At 35.7% G+C, this 12,916-nt stretch overlaps 1 protein-coding gene across 2 annotated transcripts in view; it reads left to right on the forward strand.

The window, feature by feature from the left end:
* The window catches only part of GABRA3 (gamma-aminobutyric acid type A receptor subunit alpha3), a 393,257-nt gene that overhangs the window by 362,061 nt on the left and 18,280 nt on the right, over positions 1-12,916 (forward strand). For both annotated transcript variants that reach the window (XM_004776653.2, XM_013047929.2), the window contains one exon: positions 275-486. In XM_004776653.2, the coding sequence (XP_004776710.1) occupies positions 275-486 (212 nt within the window). The remainder of the gene's footprint in view (positions 1-274; positions 487-12,916) is intronic.

The following is a 12,916-nucleotide window of genomic DNA, read 5'->3' on the forward strand; positions in this document are numbered from 1 at the left end:
TGAGCCGAAGGCAGATGTTTAACGACTGAGACAACCAGGCACCACTAGAGAAGAACTTTTAGAAGTGCCTTACTAGAGATTCTTATTCCTGAGATAACTGGGATGGGGTAATTACTAGGTAGAACCATCCCATGTTGATATTCTCTGTGTTTACTTTAAAGGGACCATTTTGAGTGCGGTATAGCTCTTCTTCATAAGTCAAAGTTGCTGATCTCATCATATATGTTCTAAATATCTTCTAATGGCAACTTGTTCTCATCTTCTCTCTCCCCAGGTGTCACCACTGTTCTCACCATGACCACTTTGAGTATCAGTGCCAGAAACTCCTTACCTAAAGTGGCATACGCGACGGCCATGGATTGGTTCATAGCCGTCTGTTATGCCTTTGTATTTTCTGCGCTGATTGAATTTGCCACTGTTAACTACTTCACCAAGCGGAGTTGGGCTTGGGAAGGCAAGAAGGTGCCAGAGGCGCTGGAGATGAAGGTGAGCTACAGCAAGGGTGGGGGCTGGGAAGCACTCCCTGAGAGAACTGTATTGGAACCAGGAGTGGGCAGCCTGCAGCCTGTGGGAACTGGCCAAGGCTGTGTGCTATTCACTGGGGTCATCAATCCAATTCTCAACTGGAGTGCTTCTTGGCAATGTGGAGTGTTTGCTGGGGGCAAAAGAAAGAGGGTTTGTATCATGGAGGGTTGATGTCTTGTGATGAGGAACTGACCCTAAGTATGATACTGCTAGAATCATGGAGAACACATTTTACTTATAAAGCCATCCAGAAAAGTGCACAGTCTCTAGGGCCAATTCTGCACTTCACTTTTCAGTATATTCCCACTACATTCAAACTAAAGTGATCATTGTTCCTTCTGGGTCTCTGCTTAACTTTTTATTCTCTACCTAAACTATTCTTTTTTTTTCCTGCCTTGTGAAGATCTACTCATTCTTTTTTTTTCCCAGTTTATTCTTCAAAACACAGATTAAATGATATTTTCTCCATAGAACCTTTCCAAGAATCATCTGGATAGTTTTAGCTTTTCCTGTGGTAGGAGAAGTGTGCTCCTATTATTATAATCTTGTATTTGTATTAGAGTTGTTTATCTGCCTCCTCATTAGACTGAACATTTTGAGGGCAGGGGCTTGTCTACATCATCTTCTTAACTAGCCAGTATTCTTGCACAGCACCTGATTCATAGTAAAAGCTGAATAAATGTTAGTTGGATTGGTTGAGAGATGGGAAGGAGGAAAAAAAAAAAACAATAAGCCAACTAGAGATGGTAGGAATAAAACATAAATACTGTGAAATCAAGATTATTGTCCTTGGCTGCTTTAAAAGAGTTCAGATCTCTAGATCTAGATGAAGACTATCCAAAGATGCTAAAAAGAACTGGCAGATGTGGTCCCAGAACCATTCCAGTACTATGAAGAATCATGGAGAAGAGAAAAGATAATGAAGATTTTCAAACTGGAGGAAAAGATATATTTCATAGAATACAGACTGGTGAGTTGGCAAAATTTTAGACTAGATTTTCACTACTTAGATAGAATTTATTAAGTCCTTGGTATAAATTATGAAGAAATAAACATATTTCTACTATTATATCTATCATAGGAAATTTTGGGTTGATATTATTATTATACTTAGCATAGTTGTTACCTTTGTATCCTTAAAATATATTAATCCATCTAATACTTGATTTGTCATCTATGAACAAGGTCTATTGACCCCTCACACACTACAAAACAGGGAAATTAGTATACTTACCTTACCTCTCACCTCTGTCCTTGTAATTTCCTAACTTTTATTTATTATGCTATTTCTGCATTGTCAAACTATTATTGTGTTGTCAAGGCTTACAGGATTTACATGTTTTTATGGAGCCAGCCATAATACCTATAGTCAATTATGTGTATTTCTACATTTAAATGGATAAAAGGACTATTTTGTAAAGATGGCCCATTTTTCCTTTCATTGCTTAGTTACCTTAAGGCTATCATCTAGAATATTTTTTAAGGATCATGGGAACAATATTTCCTACGATATTACATGTATAGAATTATCTGTCAATTATTTATACTTGAATTGTAGTTGTGCTGTTGTATAATTCATGGGTCCTATTCTCTCTCTGATGTCCATATAGACATTGATTGCTATACTCACGTCTATCACTGTTGCTATGAAGATTTTTTTTTTTTTTTTGCTATGAGGAATTGTTTTTAAAGATTCTCTTTATTTATTTGAGAGAGAGAGAGAGAGAGGATGGGGTAGGGGCAGGGGGAGAGGGAGAAGCAAGCTCACCACTGAACACAGAGCCTGATGCATGGTTCAGTACCCAAACCCTGAGATCATGACCAGAGCCCAAGCCAGATTCTTAACCAACTGAGCCACCCAAGAGACCCTGTTATGAAGAAATTTAAAACCTGCCTGAGAGTCTCTTACACAATGGAGGACTTGATTTTATGGCCTAGAAGCCCATACAAATGTATCTTTTATTTATAAATTCTAGTTTCTTTTCAAGGATATATCTTGATCTATCTGTATGAATTTTTTCCTAGGACTCCATGCAGGGTTTTTTTTCCCAAGTATTTATTTAAATTCCAGTTTGTTGACTACAGTGTAATATTAGTTTTGGGTGTACAATTTAGGGATTTATCACTTAATCACTTACATACAACACCCAGTGTTCATCACAAGTACCCTTCTTAATGACTGTCACCCATCTAACCCACACCTCACCTTACCTTCCTTCCGGTAACCATCAGTTTGTTCTCTATAGCTGAGTATCTGTTTTATGGTTTGCCTCTCTTCCCCACCTTGTGTTCATTTGTTTTGTTTCTTACATTCCACATATGAGTTAAATCATGGTATTTGCCTTTCTCTGACTATTTCATGTAGCATACTACACTCCAGCTCCAACCACATCATTGTAAATGTCAAGATTTTGTTCTTTTTATGGCTCAGTAATATTCCATTGTATATCACTTCTTTTTTTAAACATTTTTAAATTTAATTATTTAACATTTAGTGTATCATTAGTTTCTAATATAGAGTTCAGTTATTCATCTGTTCATATAATAGTGCTCATTATATCACATGCCCTCCTTAATGCCCATCACCCAGGTACCCCATTCCCCCTCCCCTCCTGCAACTCTCAGTTTATTTCCTTAGTTCAGAGTCTCTTATGGTTTGTCTCCCTCTCTGATTTCACCTCATTTTATTTTTCCCTCCCTTCCCCCATGATCCTCTGGTTAGTTTCTTAAATTCTGCACAAGGGAAACAATATGATAATTGTCTTTCTCTATTGACTTATTTTGCTTAGCATAATATTCTCTAGCTACATCCACATCATTGCAAATGTCAAGATTTTGTTATTTTATTATTGCTCAGAGATATTCCATTGTGTATATATACCACAACTTCTTTATCCATTCATAAGTTGGTGAACATTTGGGCTCTTTACATAATTTGACTCTTGTGGACATTGCTGCTATAAACATTGGGGGTGCATGTATCCCTTACAATCAGTATTTTTGTGTCCTTTGCATAAATACCTAGTAGTGAAGTTGCTGGATCATAAGGTAGTTCTATTTTTAACTTTCTGAAGTATCTCCATGCTGTTTTCCACAATGGATGCACCAGTTTGTATTCCCATGAATAGTGTGAGAGGGTTCTCTTTTCTCCATTCTCCCCAACATCTGTTGTTTCCTGCTTTATTAATTTAAGCTATTCTGACAGGTGTGAGGTGATATCTCATTGTGGTATTGATTGTATTTCCCTGATAATGAGTGATGTTGAACATCTTTTCATGTGTCTCTTAGCCATCTGGATGTCTTCTTTGGAAAAGTGTCTATTCATGTCCTCTGCCCACTTCTTAACTGGATTATTTGTTTTTGTATTGGGTTTGATAAGTTCTTTATAGATTTTGGATACTAGCCCATTATCAGATATGTCATTTGCAAATATCTTCTCCCATTCTGTAGGGTGCCGTTTAGTTGTGTTGTTTCCTTTGCTGTACAGAAGCTATTTATTTTGATGAAGTCCCAATAGTTCATTTTTGCTTTTGTTTCCTTTTTTTAAAATTTATTTTTTGTTTATTTTCAGCATAACAGTATCCATTATTTTTGCACCACACCCAGTGCTCCATGCCATCCGTGCCCTCTATAATACCCACCACCTGGTACCCCAACCTCCCACCCCCCACCCCTTCAAAACCCTCAGATTCTTTTTCAGAGTCCATAGTCTCTCATGGTTCACCTCCCCTTCCAATTTACCCCAACACCCTTCTCCTCTCTATCTCCCCATGTCCTCCATGCTATTTGTTATGCTCCACAAATAAGTGAAACCATATGATAATTGACTCTCTCTGTTGACTTATTTCACTCAGCATAATCTCTTCCAGTCCCGCCCATGTTGCTACAAAAGTTGGGTATTCGTCCTTTCTGATGGAGGCATAATACTCCATAGTGTATATGGGCCACATCTTCCTTATCCATTCGTCCGTTGAAGGGTGTCTTGGTTCTTTCCACAGTTTGGTGACCGTGGCCATTGCTGCTATAAACATTGGGGTACAGATGGCCCTTCTTTTCACTACATCTGTATCTTTGGAGTAAATACCCAGGAGTGCAATTGCAGGGTCATAGGGAAGTTCTATTTTTGATTTGTTTCCTTTGCCTCAGGAGAAATATTTAGTAAGAAGTTACTATGGCCTAGATCAAAAAGGTTGCTTCCTGTGTTCTCTAGCAATTTGATGATTTCTTGTCTCACATTTAGGTCTTTCATCCATTTTGAATTTATTTTTGTGTATAGTGTAAGAAAGTGATCCAGTTTCATTCCTTTGCATGTTGTTGTCCAATTTTCCTAAAACCATTTGTTGAGAAGATTATCTTTTTTTCCATTGGATATTCTTTCCTGCCTTGTCAAAGATGAACTGACCATATAGTTGTGGATTCATTTCTGTTCCACTGAACTATGTTTGTTTGTTTCTTTCTTTTTTTCTTTTCTCTTCTCTTTTTCTTTCTTTCTTTCTTTCTTTCTTTCTTTCTTTCTTTCTTTCTTTTCTTTCTTTCTTTCTTTCTTTGCCAGTACCATACTGTCTTAATGACCAAGGCTTTGTAATATAACTTGAAATCTGGAATTGTGATGCCTCTAGATATGTTTTTATTTTTCAAGATTGCTTTGGGTATTCAGGGTCTTTTGTGGTTCCATATAAAATTTAGGATGGTTTGTTCTAGTGCTATGAAAAATACTGTTTGTATTTTGATAGGGATGTCATAAAGTGTATAGATGGCTTTGGATGGTATATAACTTTTAACAATTCTGTTCTTCCGGGGGCACCTGGGTGGCTCAGTGGGTTAAGCCGCTGCCTTCTGCTCAGGTCACAATCTCAGGGTCCTGGGATTGAGTCCCGCATCGGGCTCTTTGCTCAGCAGGGAGCCTGCTTCCCTCTCTCTCTCTGCCTGCCTCTCCATCTACTTGTGATTTCTCTCTGTCAAATAAATACATAAATCTTTAAAAAAAAAACAATTGTTCTTCCAATCCATAAATATGTAATATTTTTCCATTTCTTTGTGTCATCTTCAATTTTTTTCATCATCATTTTATAGTTCTCAGAGTACAGATATTTTACCTCTTCTTTTTTTAAATTAATTTATTTATTTTCAGAAAAACAGTATTCATTATTTTTTCACCACACCCAGTGCTCCATGCAATCTGTGCCCTCTATAAAACCCACCACCTGGTACCCCAACTTCCCACCTATTTTACTTCTTCAATTAGGTTTATTCCTAGGTATAGTATGGTTTGGGGGTACAATAGTAAATGGGATTGATTCCTTGATTTCTCTTTCTGCTGCTTCACTATTAGTGTATAGAAGTACAACAGATTTTATATATTGATTTTGTATCCTATATCTTTACTGAATTCTTTTATCAGCTCTAGTGATATTTTTGGTGGAGTCTTTGGGTTTATTTCTTTTTGCTGTCTAAATGCTTAGGCTAGGACTTCCAGTACTATGTTAAATTACAGTGGCAAGAATGGATATCCCTGTCTTTTCCCTGACCATAGAGGAAAAGCTCTCAGTTTTTCCCCACTGAGGATGATGTTTGTTGTGGACTTTTCATATGTGGCCTTTAATAATGTTGAGGTATGTTCTCTCTATCTCCACTTTGTTCAGGGATTTTATCATGAATTGATGTTGTACTTTGTCAGATACTTTTTGGCGTCTATTGAAAGGAATACATGGTTCTTATCCTTTATTTTATTAATGTGTTGTATCACATTTGATTGGTTTACAAATATTAAACCATCCTTATAGCACCAGAATAAATCCCACTTGATTTTGGTGAATGATACTTTTAATGTACTGTTGGATTTGATTTGCTAGTATTTTATTGAGAATTTTTGCATCCCTGTTCATCTGGAATATTGACCTATAGTTCTCTTTTATAATGAAGGCTTTGTCTGGTTTTGGAATTGGGGTAATATTGGCCTCATGGAATGAATTTGGAAATTTTCCTCCCATTTCTATTTCTTTTAGAATAGTTTGAGAAGAAGCCTATAGATTCACAATAGTCTTTGTTTTAGGAAAGCTCTAAGAAAGCATTCCTAAAATGTATCTGTGTTCTGTTCTCTTCCTAAAAGCACAGAATTATATATATATATATATATATAATCATAGAGCTTTCTTTGTCTTCCATATCTATTGTTTTTCTCTAATAATTTTTAACTGTTATTTTCAGTTTCACTTTGCTCATTTTTCTCAAGCCTGTCTTCTCTGTCTCTGACCATTTTTACCAGTGCCTATTCACCTTCATTTTTGTGGTAGTATTATTTTTCCTTATATTAATTTTATAATTGGCATATAATTTGGCATATTTTTTATGTTTTTTATGTTTGCTTTTTCATGTTGTTCCACAATTCTTTATTGGTAATTTCCCCCCTTTTTGCAACATATTTTGCATTAGTACCTTTTTTTTTTTTTTGGTTTTCAATTATTACATGAAGTTGCATTAGGGGAATTCTTTACTAGCCCTGCAATGTGTGACAGTATCATTTTGGGGAGGGACTGAGAGAATGAGTAGGACAGTACTGAGTAATTGAGGCTAATTAATTTGAGCATCATCTGTTATCTATAAAATTCTTAGGAGTACTCCTCCTTGTAGTTTTGTTTCTGCTTCTAGCTATCAAGAAGTTTTCCTTGCTCATGGGAAAGTCTTCTATCTATGGTTCAGAGGTGTCAGTGTGTGTTTGTATGTGTATGCATGTATGTGTAGTATTATATCATTTAATTATTCTAGTCTCCACCTCCTCTGCCACTATATGGTGGTCAACCAACGTTTCAGGTTGTTCTCACTACCAGTATGAAGACTGATTTTGTTTCAGAATGGGGTCATTTGTTTCCTCACTCAGGTTATGCCATGCATCTTTTAGGACTCTGTTCCTAAAATTCTATTCTGGTCTGAATTCCAGAGTAAGAGACATCCCCAGTGTCTTCTATACTCTGATCCAATTTTTTCTGCCTTTGGAAGTCCTTACTTTTTGGGATCAGTGTTAAAAATGCTTTCACATTTCATCAAAACTGGAGTTTGATTTTTCTCCATTTTCCTTATTCTTATAGTTTTTACTTTGTTCTAGAGAGGAAAAGGAAGAAAATATATCCTTACTCTGACATATTAAAATGAAAGTTTTCTAGAATATATTATTAAACAGATGTTTTACGAGCAATTAACACTATTTACTGATATCTAGCATGAATCCACTAAGAAGAAATTGTGCCAAACTAGCCTTAAAAAATTGCATTAAAAGTTTATTAGACTGGTAGACCAGGGAATATCATAGACTTTGTCAAGACATCTAACTACTTTGGGGCGCCTGGGTGGCTCAGTGGTTTGGGCTGCTGCCTTTGGCTCGGGTCATGATCTCAGGGTCCTGGGATCGAGCCCTGCATCGGGCTCTCTGCTCCGCAGGAAGCCTGCTTCTCTCTCTCTCTCTCTCTCTGCCTGCCTCTCTGCCTACTTGTGATCTCTGTCTGTCAAATAAATAAATAAAATCTTTAAAAAAAAAGACATCTAACTACTTTTATTTTTTATTATTTTATTCATTCTTCATGAAGAAGAAACAACAGGTGAAAAAAAATAGTCCAATTGGGCTGATGTCATTGGTTGGCTAATTAAAGTCAAATAGAATTGATTGATGAATCAGTGTCAACCTGAATGGATGTTCCTGTGAATAGCCCATAGGGGTTCATCTTTGATCCCTTCCTCTTACATGTTGTCATCAATAATTCAAATTTGTAAGTTGACATTAATGAATGTTGGTTGGAGAAGATTATCTTCTGAATTACGAATCAAAAAGAATTTCTAAAGTTTGAGAGAACAGGCTGAAAACAAGATATTAACATTAGCTGAATCAAACAAATTCTTATACATAGATACAAAAAAACATTAATTCTTGATAGTGAAACTTTTTTTTTAAAGATTTTATTTATTTATTTGTCAGAGAGAGAGAGAGTGAGAGCGAGCACAGGCAGACAGAGTGGAAGGCGAGGCAGAGGGAGAAGCAGGCTCCCTGCAGAGCAAGGAGCCCGATGTGGGACTCGATCCCAGGATGCTGGGATCATGATCTGAGCTGAAGGCAGCTGCTTAACCAACTGAGCCACCCAGGTGTCCCGGATAGTGAAACTTAATAATAATTTCCCATTATAAATAGGACACTGAGATATAGAGAAAAACAAAATTTAATATAAGCCTTGTATCTGGTATAACTTTCAAAAAGCCAAATTAATTTGAGTGTGGGTTAAGAATTACCTAGAACAAGTGAGATAATAAGCCCTTTTTATTCTATACTGGTTTAGCCATGTTTGAAGCATACTGTTCCAGTTTGGTTACTATAATGGAGAAGGGACACATATCTGAAGGGAATAATCTATCTAATTTCAGATATCTGAAAGGCTGTTATGTACGTCTTTTGAAAACTGCAGTGGACTTTTTTTTATGGCTAAGAAGAGGTACAGGAATGGTTTGAAGGCAGAGAGAGAACTAGAATAGATTAATATGAGACTTCGGATGTCAAAAATGATGACCATTTCTCCAATTCCAAGGAATGCTGAAAATAAAAAATGGACAAAAAGAATCATTTAAACTCTTCTTCAAAAATGGTGATATCAGTCTTTTTCTTTAGTCCCTCTCCATTGTCAATCCATTTAAATTATCTAAAAGAATACAATTTTGAGATTTGGAAAAAGAAAACAAAAGCTACAGAACACAGAACAATGGATCTTTAGTGTGAGGGTGCTCTACTTTTTCTATACTTTTACAATGTAAAGGAACTAACACTGAGAACTGCTGACCCACAGAAAAAAAATGAAGTGCTTTGAAAATAAGAAATATTGGTATCTAATTTATCTATAGCAAATTAATCTATACCAATTAAATTGCTATCTAATTGATAACTAAACTCAGTTTGGTTTTTTCCTACTTTAGAGAAACATTAAACCTTATTTGATTTATAAAGCTAGAATAGATTTAAAACTAGTATAAGTGATTTAAAAATTTATTTCTGAGATGTATTATGATTGGAGATTAGAAAAAATGTTAGAGGAGAGATTATAAATGAAAGGAAAAGACGGAATAGATGGGAAAAAACACCCTCCCTTACAAATGAAGACAAATGACTACCTTATAATTACATTCTGAAAAATAGATGAACTGTGGGCTTCTGAGGATCAACTACATGTGTTTATCACTGCTTCCTCTGACAATCCCACTAAAATAAGAGTAAAGAAATAAAATAGGTATAAATAAGCACCAGGAAAACTGGAGAAGGGATTTCAGTCAAACGAGAGATTTTAGTACATTTTTTAGAAGAATGAATGTGGAAAGAGAATAAGAACTAATCTATTAAGCTACAGTAAGATAGAACCCTAAAGAAACTCAGGGTTGGAGGTGCTTGGTATAGCAGAGAATAAAGCAGCTAGGGATATTGGTTAAAATCTGTGTACAGAGTAGTCAAGATCTCAGAGTTTTTGTAAAAACTCATCGTGGAAGAAACAGGGATAATTTAGGGAATTAAATAAAATTCTATATTTTATATTTATAAATACATCCATAAAACAATAAGATACTAATATAAAAGGAAGTCAGATTGCCTTTGGACAATAGAAGACCCTTTTACATTCTATTGTATCTCATCAAAATGGCTCAACAAAACAGCCAGAGAAGTAGTCTCAGAGTACCTTAAATTCAAAAGTTAATATCTAAAATGAAAGAACAAAGACTATTAAAATAAAGAGATAGGCATTTGCTACCAAATCAGGCACATAAAAACCAAACAAAAGTTAAAAAGTGCCACTCTTAATATCAGTTAAAATGTAACTTACAAACATAAGCCTTAAATTGGTCATATCCGTTATAGCATGATGAAATATACAATGCACAAAGAAGCTACAATTAGGCCACTTTATGCACCAAGCAATAAAGCTGGGAAACACAAGATCTAAACTCTCAGAAATTCAAGATCTCAATAAAACCAAAACAATAGTATATATTTTAATAATCTCTTGCAGATTTTGACAAATCATGTTGCCAAAAATATATACAGTTTGGGAGAATTTTGAATAAATTTACTCAAATAAACATAAAAAATAAAGGAAATTGGAGAATAAGGAAGAGCTCTTGAAATTAAAAAGAAATGGCAAAATGAAGAAATTAATAGAGAGATGGGAAAATAAACTGAGGAAAATTTCCCAAATTGAAAAAGCAAAATGAAAAAACCAAACAAAACAAAACAGAATATAAAAGAAAAGGTAAGAGACTTAGTGATGAATCCAGGAAATAAGCCAACACAGAAGCTGCAGATTGAGTGAACAGAGAAAAAGGAATGAAGGAAATTAACAAGGAACTAATACATTTTTATAAACATAAATACATAAGCCTCCAGATTGAAAGTGACTTCATAGGCCCACATAAAGCCACATCATCATGAAATTTCAGAAAAGCAGAGACGAAATGATATTCTAAAAAGATTCTTAAAATAAGTGTTTGTGTTTTGTTTTGTTTTTGCAAAAGAATGGTTACAGAATGTCATCAGACTTCTCAAGTATACTGGATGATGGAAAACAGCAGAGTAGTAAATCTCATAAATCTGAGGGCCAAGTGCTTTTCAACCTAAAATCCTGTGCCTAGCCAAATTATCAATTAAGCAAAGAGGTACAGTAGCCATTTTCAGACTGCTAAGATTTCAGGAATTTCCCATGCACTCCACCTTAGGAAGATACTAGAAGATATGTTCTATTAAAACAAAAAAAATAGAATATAAAAGACAAGAATGCTGGATCCAGAAAAGAAAGTACCAACAGGGGAAATAAGTGAACATAAGTCCTAAAATGAAAGCTATGCAACAAATAAACTTGGAGAGAAACTAGTCTAGACTGGGGCAGGAGGCTAGATGCATTTATATAGTCATTTATAATGATGATTATTGATTAAACTAAAAACATTGTTATAATTGTATTGGAGGATGGAGGAAAGGTTGCATTAATGAGGTGAATCACCTAAGAGAATTAAAAATAATTAAGACTTGCTGGACAACATGAGTACATTGAGGTAAGGGTTTTCTGCAGTTTTCAGAGGTAAGGTTTTTTTTTTTTTTTCATTATAAGACTTTAAGTTATTTTTTTAAAGATTTTATTTATTTATTTGACAGAGATCACAAGTAGGCAGAGAGGCAGGCAGAGAGACGGGGAAGCAGGCTCCCTGCTGAACAGAGAACAGGATGTGGGACTTGATCCCAGGACCCTGAGATCATCACCTAAGCAGAAGGCAGAGGCTTAACCCACTGAGTCACCCAGGCACCACTTTAAGTTCTTTTTTCTTTTTTTAACTGTATGTTACTTTGATTAAACTTTTGAAAATTAAAAACAAAATAAAATAAAATAAAGAAATAAGCCTCTACATTAAAAAAAAAAAAGATTATTCTTAGTACCACTTTTAGGGGCACCTGGGTGACTCAGTCAGTTAAGCATCCAACTCTTGATTTTGTCTTCATTCATGATATCAGGGGTCATGAGATTGAGCCCTGCATGGGCTTATGCTGGGCAAGGATCCTGCTTAATATTCTTTCTCTCCCTCTGACCCTCCCCCTCTAAAAATTTTTTTAAAAAAGAATTGCTTTTAAAATAGTCAAATTCTTACCTAAATCTTGTAAATACAGTAATCCTTACCCTCTTTTTCTTATTGTAAGAATATTTGGTGGGTATTAAGGAGGGTACATATGGCATGGAGCACTGAGTGTGGTGCATAAACAATGAATCTTGGTGGGGGAGTGCCTGGGTGGCTCAGTGGGTTAAAGCCTCTGCCTTGGGCTCAGGTCATGATTCCAGGACCCTGGGATCAAATCCCACATTGGGCTCTCTGCTCAGCAGGGAGCCTGCTTTCCCCTCTCTCTCTGCCTTCCTTTCTGCCTACTTGTGATCTCTGTCTGTCAAATAAATAAAATCTTTAAAAAAACCTAATGAATCTTGGAACACTGAAAGAATAAAGTTAAATTTTTAAAATGTCAAAGAGACAAAAAAAAGAATATTTGAGGGATGCCAGAGTGGCTCAGTCAGTTAAGCCTCTGTCTTTGGCTCAGGTCATGATCCCAGGGTCCTGGTACTGGGATTGAGTTCTACGTGTTCAGTGGGTAACCTGCTTTTCCCTTGGCATGCTATTCCTCCTGCTTGTATTCTCTCTCTCTCTCTCTCTCTCTGTCACTCTCTCTTTCTCTCTTTTTCTTGAAAAGAAATGAGTAAAATCTTTTTTTAATTTTCTATAAACATATATTTTTATCCCCAGGGGTACAGGTCTGTGAATCACCAGGTTTACACACTTCACAGCACTCACCAAAGCACATACCCTCCCCAATGTCCATAATCCCACCCCCTTC

The sequence above is a fragment of the Mustela putorius genome, unplaced genomic scaffold (assembly GCF_011764305.1).
Source record: "Mustela putorius furo isolate JIRA1106 unplaced genomic scaffold, ASM1176430v1.1 tig00003899_pilon_pilon_pilon, whole genome shotgun sequence".
NCBI lineage: Eukaryota > Metazoa > Chordata > Mammalia > Carnivora > Mustelidae > Mustela > Mustela putorius.